Consider the following 15,885-nt stretch of genomic DNA (forward strand, 5'->3'; position numbering starts at 1 on the left):
CATTCCATTCAGAAGAAATGCCACAGACATTAGTTGTTGCATTTTGGTTTTTAAACCTTGAAGACTCTCCTGCAAACACTCACTCAGCCCTCTGCCCCATGTCTGTGTCTGTGCATCTGTGTGTTATCCGTGGTCAGACTGATGTCTGGACCAGTCCCCCCTTCTGCCTGTCCCCCCAGGTTCTCCCCAATCACCATTGACGGAATGACAAGCCTTGTGGGAATGAACATCCCTGGTCACACAGGAACAGGCTGGTGCATCTTTGTCTACAACCTGTCCCCTGATTCCGACGAGAGTGTCCTCTGGCAGCTCTTCGGCCCCTTTGGCGCAGTGAACAACGTTAAGGTCATCCGCGACTTCAACACCAATAAGTGCAAGGGATTTGGCTTTGTCACCATGACCAACTATGATGAGGCAGCCATGGCCATTGCCAGCCTCAACGGGTACCGCCTAGGAGACCGAGTGTTGCAAGTTTCCTTTAAAACCAACAAAGCCCACAAGTCCTGAATTTCCCATCCTTATTAAAATATATATATAAATATATACGAACAACACACACACACATACACACACACACACACACACACAAAAGAGAGAGAAACAAACTTTTCGAGGCTTATATTCAACCATGGACTTTATAAGCCAGTGTTGCCTAAGTATTAAAACATTGGATTATCCTGAGGTGTACCAGGAAAGGATTTTATAATGCTTAGAAAAAAAAAGAAAAAAAAACAAAAAAATACCTTTGATGCATTGAATGTTCTTTCATAGCTGTCGTTGTTGAATATAATATACATAGATAGCGATGTGCAGGGATTTTAACCCAGCCAGCTAACTTTACTACCTTCCTTGAAGGTGGGTCTTTTTAAGATGACCATTCGCTCATTTGAAGAAGAAAAACAAAAAACAAAAAAAAAAAATAAAAATAAAACAATTTTTACAAAGTAATGGGATTCAAAGAAAGAAAAAAAAGATTTTTTTTTGTCAAAAAGTTGATCCAATCAGATTGGTAAAAACCCCCCACACAAATTAAAGAGGAATAATAAAAATTGCAAAAATGAAAAAAAAACTTTTGCAAATTTTTTTATTTTTCCTTTTTTCTTTTATATCATGTGAACTAAAAACAGTCTTCTGTTAGGGGATGGGGGCAAGGGGGATACCTGATGACATTAACAATTTAATAACATTAACATTGTTGCCAAAGAGGTGGTCTCTTTGCTGAAAATGGGTTTCAAGAAAAATCTATTTTTATAAAATATAAAGAATTTTTACAAGAGAATCTGGATTTGAGAAAAAAATATTTTGACTGGCTAATTTAGGGGAAATTGACAACTTTGTCGCGTTCATACTGCACTGGTAACTTTTTAGAGATCAAGATGTGTGTTTTAAACTGGATTCGTAGACTGTTTTTTGAAGGATGGGCTATAAACAGATGATCTTCATATCTTTTCATAGCATGTAATAATAATAAAAAAACAATTATTAATTACTAGGGGAAAGGAGTGTTCGTTCTACCCAGGGTACCACAGTTCCCCACAGTCAAAACCCAAAAGCAAGGAGATGAGTTGAAAGACAGTTTTTCTTTAAGTCATCAGTATGGGATGTCAGCAGAACAAAAATTAAAAAGATTAATTTTCCTTTTGATCTAAAACTTCCTTAGTTTGAGCAGTAGGTGCTACGAAATTATTTACATATCTTAGTATCATAGTTAAATGTAATGTGTTTAGGAGAGGAAAACAAAAGATACATTTGCTTTAAATTCATTAAGGAATTTTCAAATTCACTTTGTAGCCCATGCTGGTAGAATTGGGCTGTGTTGGTACATTTGAAACACTGTTTATGTTGCTTGAAACACTTATTTATTTAATCGCCGATGTGATGATGCCTATGGCCGAGATCAAATATAGCTAGATTGGCTAGACTACTTATTTGTTTACTTAAACTATGGGAAGAAGCATATTATTGTGTCATTCTGTTGTGTGTGTATGTGTATATACAATATAAATATATATATATAAAGTTATTTTTTCTTTGGGTTAATTTATTATAAGTTGTAACACTTGGCTAGTTTTGTTTGTATATGTCTTAAAATGTTTTCTTATGATATTTAAGTGACAGTTAAAGAGGTATCAAGGTAACTTGTGTAGAACTATTGTTTGATATATTGTCATGTTTGTTGTGAATATTTTTTCTTACTGCACAGTAGAAAAATAAAAACAACTGGGTCTTTATTTTAATGTAATTCAGATTGGGGAAAAAAAAAACAGAGCTAAGGGAACAAAATGACTGAGGGAGCATTCTCCCACGTCCAGTGCACTGATCATTTTAGTATGTTTGTGCTTTGTACGGTTATATATTTAAAACAAAAACAAAACAAAAAAATACAAGGGTTCATGCTCTTCCCTGGGTAATAGAAACAGTTACTCGCTATGCATAATCTAGTTGATAGTTAAATTTGCTATTGCTTTTCTTGTCTTGTTATATAAAATCTTTTCAATACAAGTTTAGTCTTAATGGTAATAAAACGTTATGGTTATTTATAACTTGTGCTTATTTTGTGCGTTTTTTCCCATGCTGAACCCACTAAGTGCATGTAGACAGAACTGTTGTTTTCACACTGAAGAGGCAAACTGTAGTAGTAGTCGTAGTGGTAGACAGATAACGAAAACCAAGGCTGCATCATAGACTCCTCCTTTAAATTTTTTTTCTGTTTTTTTTTCCTCTTTTCGGTTTTGAAAAAAAAAAAAAACAAAAAAACACCAGATTTCAGTTCAGAGAACACTCGTTCAACATTCAGGGAAAACTTTTTACATCACCTGCTATGAATGAACGCAGTTTGCTGGCAAAGTTTTGATGCATTTGCTAAGCATTAGTGGGAAAGGCGTGCCAAAATCTCTTCTCTATAATGTGTTCACTCTTGGGGGAAAAAAAAAGGAAAAAAAATCTTAGGACCAGGCAGTTGTATACTTTAGTTATAATGAATGACTTCATGTTAATCTTGCTAGTTTAGATGATTTCTGAGGGAAAGTATTGTAAATGTTTTTTTTTTCATAATCTTGTTGTGTTTGAATTATTTGTACTTTATCTGTCCAGACAATAAATGAAAGTGTGTAGAATGGATTTGAGCTTCCCAGATTTTTAAATGTGTTCATTCAAACTTTTTTTGTAGCATCTTCAAATTTCCCCAGTAATTTTATCATTAAACACAAAAAAACAACAAAAAAAGGTAGAGTAAAATTGTGTTTTGCAACTTAGCCCAGTCTCTCAAAGTCAATTCGGTATTCAAAAGTCATTGCCCTAGTTCCATACGAGTAAAAGTGTGGGCTCCTGCCGGCAGTATCCACATCATCTGGGAGCTTGTTAAAATGCAGAATCTCGGGCTGAATGCAAATCTATATTTAACCAGATCCCCAGGTGAATCACTGGTACTTTAAAGTGAGGAACACTGCACTGATTGATAACAAGCTGGTACATTTGGCATTATGTTTGGCATTGTGATACATTTAGTGTCGGTTATTCATTTATAAGCATATTTGTGACTTGTTCAGAAGAAAGGAAGTCACTGCTTGCAGAGCATCTCCTGTCAGGCTGTGTGCTGTCCTCTACATTCTCTCACTTTGTCCTCCAGCAATCTGGGAGAGGTGGATAGCACTGTCCTCATTTCACTGATGGTAAGACTGAGGCTCAATGACATTAAGTAACTTTAAACAGCTGGCAAGTCTCCAGCTGGGGCTTGACTCCAAGTCTGAGTCGACTGCACAGCCCCTCAGCTTTGAGACTGCAGAGCTGGAGCAGTCTTTAGGAAACAGACCATTTACATTGGAAGTGGTAGCAAAACAAGAAAGGTTACCTTGTTATGTTAGCATTCATTTTTGCTTAGAAGTAGCAAATATTTGACTTTCTTACTTCCAGTAGAAACCTAAACAAGGACTTAACTTATACAGTGTATAAAAAACATGGATTTTAAGCTCAACCTCAAGGGGGGTACTAAATGTCTAAGGTATCATGAAGTCATATTAAAATGTTCCCTTAAATTTACAGATGAGCTTTTTAGTGATTTCCCGATACGACCACTCATTGACAATCTACTGTCTTTCGTTTTCATTTTCTCACTAATTGAAAATTCATAATACCTCATAAAACATCACCATCCATAAACTGACACTAGCAGAAGAAATGCCTCTAAGTGAGCCAGATGAAGAAATAGTCAGATTCTCTTCCATTTCTCATTACCCTTCCCCTTTTTTATTATTATATTAAATTACCACAGTAGTTGGGATAATTAAATTCAGGGCAAAGAATGGGATTTAATTAACCAAGCTAAATATTAAAACGAAGTCAGCCTGAACTTTACATAGATGAACTTGAGGGTTCTTATTTCAGTTTTATTTAAAGACAAGTCCCTAAGTTTCTTTTCTGAAGAAAAATGCACAAATAGCTGCCCCCAGGGAAAACGGCTTCACAAACGTGTGTATAGGGTCTAAAAATGTTACTGCTAAACCTAAGATAGTTACTACCAATCATCACCATCTCTGATCCTTAAAAGTGTCATTTTAGTGTACTTTAAATGAATGGATACATTATTTTGGAATATTGGAAGTTGGTGGAATCTTACCAGTTCATGTAGTTCACTCCCCAGCCTGCAACAGACCTATCTTGACAGTTTCACAAAGATCTGTACGTGTTTAAATAGGTCTTTAAAATATCCATGGAAGGCCATTCTATATACACTCTCTTGGTAGCACTTCCCAACATCAGCATAACATGTCTGCCTAACAACTAATAAAAAATTCATTTTGCTGTGAGTGTAAGCCTGTACCTTAAATCTCCAGACAAACGTTACATAGTTTCTTGTAGGTGTTTGTGGGAAAGTTTTAGCAAATCACAAGAAAGCAGAGGTTATTACATTTTTTTTTAGGTCCTAGGTACGTTATGTTTTACTTGGATGAAAAATTGCATGTCAGGGAAGGCTGAAGGCATTTACTTAGTGTTATTTTTCTCAGACTGATAGGAAGAGTCCAAAAAACATGTGCTTGTGTCTGTAACCATCCTACATCATCACCACCAGCATCAAAACTACTTACATCTGACCAAAAGGATCAAAGAGTGACCAAATGTTAGTTACAGTCAGAACAGTTTATCAACTTGGGTCCTGTTTAAATTTCTTTCATCAAGATCAGTTATTATTTGTTCACTTATAAATGAAACATTTAAATCCCAAAGAACAACACTTAAAAGGACATTTGAAACTCACAAAGTCTCATAGGGCTCCTGTGCAGTCAGTATTTGTGTCTGACTACCTTAACCTTGTCAAAATTTGGCACTTAATCACCTTTCACCATAGGCAATTCAGGAAACTCAGTTCCAATTGTTTTGCCCTTACTTTCTGTAAGCACTATGCATTTGTTCTTCAACAGACATATACATGCAAATACACAGAGGCAAGCATTTGTACAACTGAATAGGAAATGGGGTGTTTTACTTTCACTTGCAAATTCAAAAATCATACCTGACAAGGCAGCATTAATGGAAAGAGTGTGTCTTCTAAATGGAAGAGTCATTAAAATCTTAATTTGAGGTCATCCTGCCAGGATCCATTCCACAGCCTTAACACATGCTCATGGAGCACAGCTGTATAATATCCCTACACCCTTCACTGCCTTTGTTCTACCTGGAAAAGAGAATAATAAAAGGAAATTACATTTTATTTCCATGAGCTACAATCAAGTTTTAATATTGTCCAAAAATGACTCGTAGCATTCCTTTATCTTATTAGCTTTTTGGCATATTAAGTAATAAGATAATTTCTCATGGTACAGTATTTATGTAAGAATCATATTTCTCTCTGTGCAGATCACTTACAGAAGTGTCTGTTAACAGGAGAGAATGATGCGTAATCGGCACTTAAGATTAAAATAGACCTGAGAACATAAAAGTGTTCCTTCAATTAAAGGAATAGCATTTCTTCAGTCTCTCTTTTTTTTTTTTTTTTTTTTTTGTTTCTGCAGCAGAATGAAAACTGGCTTAAAATCACCCAACCCCAGGTTAATTACAGGAAGGTTTCCCTATGCAAGTCCAGCTTAATCTACTAGTGGTTCAAATGCAAAGTAGACTCACATGCCACTCCAGGATACCATGTAATTATTTTAAACAGTTTCCACCAAAGTCCTTGAGGTTTAAGAGATTATTTCTAGAAAGAGCACAAGCGTTTATTATCTTTCCAATATGCCAGGCACTATACATTTAGCATTTGGTCCTTCTGCCAATTCAGGAGTATCATCCTGCTTTTACATAGAGCAAAAAGAGATTCGGAAGAGATTTGTTATCTCTGCCTGACCTCAAAGCCCCCAGTTATACCACCCTGGCTATGAGCCAATTCTGTCATAATCAGAGCCAAAACAATTACCAAATGGTCCTTACTTCAATTAAAGGTGGAGATGAGTCCTGTTATGTAAGGAACAAGGGAAATAACATTAATGCATTGTGCCTGGGGTAATCCCCAACTCTTTAATGGAAAAACAGATCCAATAACGTTGATTTACAAGCAAATTGACAAGGAAAAACTAAAAATGAGAGTTTTTAAATACTGATGAGCAACAGTGTTTAAAAATGAAAATTTCGTTGACAAGTCTATTTAAACCACCAAAAGTCAATGAGGTGGAAAGGGGTTGAGGATAGGACCGACCATAGGATAAAAAATGTTTACAAGCTAACTCAGCCACACTTGGAGCTGACCCTTCAAGTCTCCCTCAGAGAGAAAGTCATCATGTGAACAATATCACCATGATGAGAGCTCCTTTTGCTATCTGTATTGCCTCCAAATCCTCAGAACATTCGTAGGAGGCACTATAATCCTTATTTTACACCTGACAAAAGAGGCTCAGAGATGTTGTGCAGCTTGCCCAAGGTTTTACAGCATGTCGCAGAATTGGAATTTACACCCGTTGTCTGGCTCCAAGGCAAGGTCTTTCCACTAAACCACACTGAGGGCCTTTCAGTGTGATACCACACTTGTTGCACCCCCACCTACCTGTGATGTAAGGTAGGCTGGGGGTGGGAGAATCAACCGAAGCCTTGTCTACATTAGAACCTCTGCTCTGGACATCTGCCACAGGCCAGGCACTGAGGTAGGCCACACAGCAATAAACAAACATATTCAGCACTTTTTTTCTCCCACCTATTTTGTACATGGCACTGTGCAATGGGTTATGGCAGGAAACAAGAAAAGAAAGGAAATTTAGAGTTTTGTTATAAAGAAAAGACATATGAAACAATTATTTAGCCATGCCAGGTAGCTTCTGTGCTGGAAGGAGAATTACAAGAAATTCTGAAAATCTGTGGGGAGTGAAACAGTATTTTGGTACCCAGAGAGGAAAGAGAGTATGGCCTGGTAGAAGGAGGACAAGCACTATTGAAAGAAAGTTCTAAGTTTGGATCCCAGGGCAAGTTGTTTAATGTCTCTGAGAGTCCTGATCAGAGACGGACAGATTAGAAATAAAATATGTCAAGTTCCTGGCACTCGATGAAGAGTACAGTTGACTATTAAACAACACTGGACCTAGGGACATTGACCTCCACATAGTCAAGAATCCATATATAACTTTGACTCCCCCAAAACTTAAGTACTAATAGTCTGCTGTTGACCAGAAGCTTTACCAATAACACACAGTTGATTAACACATATTTTGTGTTTTACATGTGTTATATATGCTATTCTTACAATAAAATAAGCTTGAGAAAAGAAAATATTATTCTTTTAATTTTTTAATGTTTATTTTTGAGAGAGAGAGAGACAGAATATGAGTGGAGGAGGGGCAGAAAGAGGAAGACACAGAATCTGAAGCAGGCTCCAGGCTCTGAGCTGTCAGCCCAGAGCCCAACACGAGGCTTAAACTCACAAACCATGAGATCATGACCTGGACTAAAGTCAGATGCTTAACTGACTGAGCTACCCAGGTGCCCTGAGAAAAGAAAATATTATTAACAAAAACATAAGGAAGAGAAAATACATCTACAGTGCCGTAAAAATAAATCCATACGTAAGTGGATTCTCACAGTTCAAACTTGTGTTGTTCAAGGGTCAACAGTGGTAGGGATTAAGCAGTAGCCAGAAAGATCCCCAGAGGCAAGGAGCTTGGGCCGGACCATTTGGCAGGGGAAGGGGGTTTGGTGGGTGCCTGTGGATGTAAAGAACAAGGAAAAAGCCTCAAGGAGGGAGGAAATAGTAGGATGCATATGAAAACAAGCACTTGGAAATTTCACTCAGCCTTGTAGAATTTGAGCTGCTTTTGAAACACAACAATACAACAGGGACCACAGACCCTGTCAGTCCCTCCTCTGGTGCCTGGCCACTACAGTGATTCTACCATTCCACCTCCTCCCTGGGACTCTTCAGTGATGCTCCCTTTACCAGCAGTCCAATTCTCTCTAAATAAACTGTTCAAATTCTAGAGAGAGGAACCTGAATGCCTTGGTTCATTGGCATTCACAGGCTGCTGGCACAATTAATTCCCTTTCTCATAGACCAACCTGGTCCTGAAGCCAGAGCTGAAGTCACATGCTACACAACATGGCCTGCTGGCAAAGAATGGCTTGGGGGAGTTGCCCTGAGCAGGGGCTTGGGGCAGGACAGGCAACTTGGACAGCCTGTGCAGTACAGTGGGAAGCGGCTGGGCAAGATGGAGTGGAGACAGGCCTTCCAGGGATTGGTGAGGGGATGGCGATAGGTGCTAAGGAACATAGGTAGACAGCAGTGGGAGGATAGCAGAGGAATACTGATATCCCCAAGCCCTGCTTGTCTTTGCTGTAGGCACAAGAAAGACTCATATGTTCTGTCTCAAGATGACAAACAGATCCAATCAGACTATTTGTAAAGGGCAGCCCTCCCCCACTTGTCACACAGTCAGCCTGGTCTTTGCCTGCTTAGTTAGCTATGGAAAGCCCTTGGAAGTCAGTTCAATCTCCTCATTTGAATCCTTGGGAGAAAAAGGGGCTTTGGGTTGCCCAATCCTACCCTAGGTGACTAGCTCCTTATCCCATCCTACAAACATTAGGATTCCTCTCCTTAGAATGCCCTTTCTGAACCACTGCTCCACCCCCAACCAGGCCCCATTTCACTCAACACACACACACACACACACACACACACACACACACACATCATCCACATGACTGATCCTACATGTTCAGCTCACAATTCAGTCCCTCCTGAGAACCTTTCATACCCCTCAGGCTGGGTTAGGGATTCCTGGACAATCCCATATCCCTCTCCTTTCCTGTCTCACAGCACACTTTGACACCCCACATTTGTACCACTGTATGCATGCCTCCTTGGGGATGGAGGAATCAAATGCAGTGCCTACCTTGGAAGAGCTCAAACGCAGGCAGAGCACTGAAGAACAAGAACAAAACCAGAGGTTGTTTGGGGAGCACAGAGAAAAAAAACAGTCAAGTGTAACTTTGGTAGGGAAGGGTGAGACTGAAGTGTAATAAGAAAGGCATCCTTAGACATGTGTAGGAATCAGCTTTACCTTGAAGGATGAATCAGACTTGGACAGGCAGGCATTGGGGCAAGGTCAGGAGCATCACAATGGGAACCATGGAAGTGACCCAGGACCAGGAGTCAGAATCCTCAGCCCCCTGACTTACTGTGTGATATCACTGTACCTCACTGGGCCTCAGTTTCCCAGAAGTTAAGGGAAGGTGTTAGGGACTAGATGGTCTCTGATGGTCTTGCTCCTGCTTTCTCCTAGATTTTCATTTTCCCTTATGTTTTTCATTGATTCAGCAAATATTTATTAATTACTTACTGTATGGTACTGAGGATACAATGAGGGGACAAAAGAGATGTTTGTATACAGTTGGGGACGAATGCTGTTAAAGTCAAGTACAGGCTGCTCTGAAAGTAACAAGGACACCTGCCCATCAGAGGACAAGGAATGCCCTGCTACTGTGGCATTTGAACTGAGGTCTGAAGGACGAGATGGGCATCCCTCATCCTAGGCAGAGGGGAAGAGCATGGACAAAGAGCCAGAGGTGGAGAGGAGGCTCAGTGGGAAGGAGCATAGTGACTCAGCAGTGGAGGTGGGGCTGGGGCTGGGCTGGGAGTGGTAGCAGGACCTGATAACCCCTGCAAGCCACAGAGAGGACTTTGACCTTTACCTTAAAAGTAGTGGGAAGGACCTACATTCCAGCCAAAGGATCATCTTCTCTCAGCCTCAATTAACTCATATATAAAATAGGGATGATAAAGCACCCACTTTATATGGTACTGGAAGAATCAAATGAATTAATATGTGCTAAGTGCTTAAAACACAACCTGGAAAATAGCAATAACAATAAAAATGTTTGCTATCACCATCATCATCATTAGCAACATCATCACCATCATCTCATCATTATTCATCTGGCTAATTCTCACACATTCCTCAAAATTCAGCATGGATGCATCTCTTCTGGAGCTCCTTCCCTGACTTCCCAGTCAGATTATGTACCACTCCCCTGGGCTCCCAAAGTCCCTGTGCTTCCATCTCTCAGCCTGCAGAGTAATTTGCTGTTTACATCTCTGCCTTCACCACTAAACCGTAAGCTCATCAAGGGGAAAGGACGGTGACCTACTTGTCAGCACAAGATTGGGCACAAAAAGAATGTCAGTGAAGGTGCTCAATTGTGGTAGGCTTTATAACGCCCCCCCAAGATGTTCACACCCTAACCCTTGAACCTTGAGAATATGTTACCTTATGTGATAAATGTGACTTTGCAAATGTGTGCAAAAGTTAAGGATCCTGAGATGGGGAGATTATCCTGAATTATCTAGGTGAGCCCAATATGATCATAAGGGCAGCAAGAAGACAGCAGGGAGATCAATCAGTAGTAGGAGATGTGATGACAGAAGGAAAAGATTGGGCCCATGAGCCAAGGAATGCAGGTGGTTCTTACAAGCTGAAAAAGGTAAGTACCTCCAGAACTGTAAGAGAATAAACTGACGTTTTAAGGTTACTCCGTTTGTGGTAATTTATTACAGCAGCAAAAGGAAATTAATGTGCCAGCCAAACATGAAGCAGGGATTAGAGAAAGAATAATTGTGGGAGAAGCGAATGCTCAGACCAAGCACTCTCTGACCCCATCACATCAGTGAGAGCTGGGGTGATGTTTATGGTGGCCCCTCTGCCCACTCTGTCAGAATACCCTCATCAAACTGGGCCCCCCAGAAGCAGATGCCACCGCCATTTTAACTTCATCCCTGGTCTTTCAACTTGGTAGACCGAGAAAGGGGGAAAAGAATCAGTGTGTCCAAAGAGATGAGTGCACTGTTTCTCCAGGCTCCAGAGGATAGAGGCTAGAGTATCAAGTGCAGTAATGGAAGGAACACTGGCTCAGGAGACCTGGGTTCAATTTCCAGCCCTACCACCAATTTCTTGTGTGATTTTGAACAAATATTACATTCCAGACAAGCTCTTTCTCTTCTGTTCCACATCCCAATCAATGGTGGGAAACCCGGGAATATTTTTAAACTCTACCCCTTTCCCTCAACCATCCAATCAATTACCAAATCCTGTGAATTTTACCTCCTGAAAATTTCCCAAATTCGTCCCCTCCTCCCCCTCTTCATGGCTGCTATCCTAGTTTAAGTCTCATCTGCTCATCAGAGACAACTGGACATCTTCTATGTACATGGATTCTGGCACTGACCTCACAGGAGACCTCCCTTCCTTAACATCTGTACCCCTCCTATCCCCTCAGTCAGAATGAGCTGCCTAAAATATCCACCTGACCAAATGCCTTCCCTGCCTAAATCCCCTGAGGAGAGTCCCGAACAGGTGACAGTCCAGATGTCTGAGCATGACTTCAAGGCCCTGCATTATCTAGGCTCTGACTGCTTAACTAGCCTCATCCTCTCCCCTTCCTGCCTCATGGTTTATATTAAACCATGCAAAACTACCTATATTAATTCTCTTCTTCCTTTCTAACAGAACCTAATTTTATTAAGGCAACAAAGCGCCTAGCTTTAAAACATTTTTCAGTTTTTCTTACAGTTAGAGGTGGCCACATCACACAGCTATGGCCAATGAGATGTAACAAGTCCCTGGTGAGGTTTCCAGGAAAGATCTAAAAGAGAGCAAACTCAGCTGACATTCTACTTTCCCTTTGTCATTGTCCTCCCCACCTCTTCTTTCTTCCCCCCTGGAATGCTGATGTGATATCTGGAGCTGCAGGTGCCATGTTGCAACTATGAAGGCAACAGCCAATAACCATGAATGACAGAATTGAAACACATGAGGCACCATGGTCCTCAGTAGCATCTCTCAGCTGCTACAGCAGCCTGGATTGTCTTCCCTGTGCTTCTCATTACATGAGAAAAAAATACATTCCTTACTGCAGAGTTTCCCAGCCAGTGAACACATTCTTATTGATGTTCTCATTCTATTTCCTTGACATTCTGAGCAGCTGGGTGATGCTCTGGGCTGTCAGAGTCCCCAAGCCATTTATTTCTGACCCCAAACAGCCTGTCCCTCTACCCTTTTGGGCCAAAAAATGTTATTGTATGTATGACACTATGTGAAAAAGGTTAGACAACTTTGCCTCACTGATTTAAGTTTGATTATTACCCTGTCCCACTTGGCCATTACCTATGCCTCCCAGTCTGACCACATTGAAGAGACTCACATTGGTCTTCAGACCCACCCAGATGTCCAATGCCCCTACAAATGCCTGCTATCCCCACCTCTAGGAGTTCCATCCCCACCTGCCTCCATATCTCCATTGCCTTATTGCTGACTGCATCAGTCTTCCATGCATCTAAGGACTCCCCATTCAGCAGCACTGACCTATTTCTGACCTCTGATGCTCCTTGGGGATTCAATTCCTGCCATCCCACTGACTGGAAGATCTCAGTGTCTTTGCTTACCTCCAGATCTACAGGGCTCATTTTTCTCTCTCTTGCTCATTCTCTCACTCTTGCTCATCATTAGGGATGTACCCTCCCTTTCTCTTATCCCACTTGGCTAGGGAAGGAACAGTCCTACCATTGAGTTGCTTAGACCCCTGGTGACTTAGTAAAATCATTTTTTGGATATGCAGGGGTGGAGGTAGGTCAGAGTGGGCTAAGAAGTGCCTTTCGTCTAGTCCCTTTCATCCTCGAGCCTGTTTGCTAGTCTGGACCTCTGTGCCAGATGCTTTCCTCACTTACAGTGATGTTTTCTCTTGGGACCCTGTTGTTCTTATTGTAATCTGGCTGCTAACGCCCCTATCCCCATGACCTCAGTGCCCATCAGTTACGCTTATATATGTCTGAGCCTTAAATACGAACCATCCAAGTTCTCATTCATGAAGTCTATGTCAACCCGGGGATGTAGCTAGACACTGGAAGGGCATGGAATATATGTAGAGTCCTGAGCCTCCTGCTACAGAATAAATGATTAAATTCTCTAGGCCTCAGTGTCCCTATCTGTAAATGCAGAACCAGGTCTATGTGAATTCAGCTACACCATGCTGACACTAGAAGGAACCCCAGGGGAAGGCTCGAGGCCCAAGAATACATAAAACCAGTCTAGGAAGAAGGGGAGGGGGAGAAACGAGGGGGAGAGGAAGTTTTCATCAGGTGCTGAGCTTTCACTGCCAAAAAATTTCTCACAAACAAACCCACCCCAGCAAAGGAAGCTACTGTCGGCTGGCACACTGCAGAAAAGAAGGCGGGCACGAGGCCTCATTAATCCAGCAACTGTGGGATCAGTTGCAGATACCCCCAGCCCACCCACTTCTCACCATCTGCTGCTGCTGCCGCGGAGCCGGAGGCGTGCAGCTCTGGTGGGCGTCCAGCCGGCAGCCGGCAGAGGGCCTGGACCCTAAACTGTGGGGCAGCCTCAGCACGGGGACCCGCGCATTCCCTTGAGCCAGCTTGGGCCCCAAGGGTGTCTCCCACCCTCCGTCCCCACCCACCAAGCCACGCCACGACCCTCCATGAATTTCTGCTCTGAAAGCAGCTGAGGGAGAAGCCTCAGTGCCCCGAACAAATACTAAGCAAATAAAAGACTAAATGACATTGATTGAGAACCCACTGTGTGCTGGGCACATACCTCATCTCCCACACTCCCCCCAAACCACACTAAGACTCCGAAACTAGTTCATCATAAGCCTTAATGATTTCAATACGCATATGGATGATGCCTCCAATATCCTGGCTTCTCAATTCCTCAGCCTTTGCTTCCCCTTCCACCTCATTACTCCCTTCCTGCTCAGACCTCAGATCTGAACACCCTAATGTTAGTTTCAAGTGTCTCTGTCAGTGCCTACGTCCTCTCCCACTTCCTCTGGGAAACTAACTCAATCCCACTGGGACTTTCAATTTGCCTTGTACTGTCCCTTTCCCCCTCTCCCACCCCCACTGTCCTCATTCCCTTCCTAGCCAGTGTAAATTCCAAGATCAAACATCTAACCCTGCCTTGCATGCATTCTCAATATCCTGGCCAGCCCTCATTCCACTGCACCTGCTAGCTCTCCAGCTACTCTTCTCCTGCACCTTCACAGCTGCACATGACAAGAGGAAAATACATGCTAATGCCCCTCAGTCTCCCTTTAAATTAGGGACCACTAGCCTCACAGGGGCCCCAAGACTACTTGCAGTAGCACTGTTTCTCTAATTCATTTTCTCTCCCTCCCTCTTGGATGGTGCTTTCCTGCTTTCTCCTCACTTTTCAAATTTCCAATTCCCCCTCCCCCATCTTCATTCTCAAGCAAAGACCCTGCTTCCTACCCTACTTTTCTGGCCATCTCTCAGTTTCTTCTTCATTTCTTTGACCTCTAAATGTTGAAGGCTGGTTTCTTGGGCCTTTTCTCTAACTACATTCACTCCCCAGGATCACTCATCCAGGGTCATGGCTTTTAGTATAATTAATGTTCAGATGATTCTCATGTGTATTTCCAGCCCAGATCTCTGCCCTGAACTCTGGAGCCAAATACACAATTGCCAAGTTGACATCTCCACCTGACTGTCTTAAGGACATCTTATACTTAACAAAAAAAGAATAGCTTTTTACCCTCCTGTCCACCCAACCTGCTCTCTTCACCATTTCAGCAAATGGCAGCACCATCCTACCAGTCGCTCAAGCCAAAACACTTGGGGTGACACTAACTCCATTTGCTTTTCTTCTATCCTTTAGAAAATTTCCCCTTCATGTAGAGATTGGTACCTATTTTGTTCACTATTATGACGTCAGCTCCTGAAAGAATGGCACTTAGTAGGTGCTTAATAAATATTTGCTAAATAAATGAATAATTAAATTAATAGCGATGAATGTCTTGGGCACCAAGTTATTCATCCATATGCTCATTAATAAATAATTACAGATTGGATAAAGGCTGAGAAGGAAGGTGCTGTGGGAGAAAATAACAGAGGGGTTCTACTTAGGGTAGAGGTCTTCTCCCTCAGAAAACGACTTTGAAATGGAACCTGAAGGATGAGAAGGAGTCATTGTGGAAGAGCCAAGCAAAGAACATCAGTGCAAAGGCCTGGAGGTGGGGAGAGTTTGAGGGGATCTGGGAAAGAAACGAATGGACAAAAGGGGCAGAAGAACAGTGAGGGAAGAAACAGAGGTGCCAGCAGACTCTGGATTGCTAAGCAGGGCCAGATCATGCAGGCTTTTGCAGACCTTAGTTAGGAATGTGGATTTTACTCTTATGTGGATCCTGAGACACTTAACAGAAGACCATGGGGGAGGGGAAGGGAAAAAAAAAGTTAGAGAGGGAGGGAGCCAAACCATAAGAGACTCTTAAAAACTAAGAATAAACTGAGGGTTGATGGAGGGTGGGAAGGTGGGGAGGGTGGGTGATGGGCATTGAGGAGGGCACCTGTTGGGATGAGCACTGGGTGTTGTATGGAAACCAATT

The 15,885-nt window shown here is 41.8% G+C and overlaps 1 protein-coding gene and 1 long non-coding RNA gene across 10 annotated transcripts in view; one reads left to right on the forward strand and one right to left on the reverse strand.

Annotated features, from left to right (window-relative positions):
* The window catches only part of ELAVL4 (ELAV like RNA binding protein 4), a 154,411-nt gene extending 151,694 nt beyond the window's left edge, over positions 1–2,717 (forward strand). For all 6 annotated transcript variants that reach the window (XM_042952243.1, XM_042952242.1, XM_042952239.1 and 3 more), the window contains one exon: positions 180–2,717. In XM_042952243.1, the coding sequence (XP_042808177.1) occupies positions 180–507 (328 nt within the window). In that variant the 3' untranslated portion in view covers positions 508–2,717. The remainder of the gene's footprint in view (positions 1–179) is intronic.
* Positions 1–15,885, reverse strand: part of LOC122227625 — an 86,331-nt gene that overhangs the window by 6,659 nt on the left and 63,787 nt on the right. For 2 of the 4 annotated variants that reach the window (XR_006206156.1, XR_006206157.1), the window contains 2 exons: positions 5,510–5,671; positions 2,765–2,916 (listed from right to left, as the gene is read on the reverse strand). This is a non-coding gene — a long non-coding RNA (uncharacterized LOC122227625). Of the gene's footprint in view, positions 1–2,764; positions 2,917–5,509; positions 5,672–9,362; positions 9,525–15,885 lie in introns of those variants that run through there. The other 2 variants (XR_006206158.1, XR_006206159.1) reach the window with 2 other exon arrangements.

Source organism: Panthera leo, chromosome C1 (genome assembly GCF_018350215.1).
Source record: "Panthera leo isolate Ple1 chromosome C1, P.leo_Ple1_pat1.1, whole genome shotgun sequence".
NCBI lineage: Eukaryota > Metazoa > Chordata > Mammalia > Carnivora > Felidae > Panthera > Panthera leo.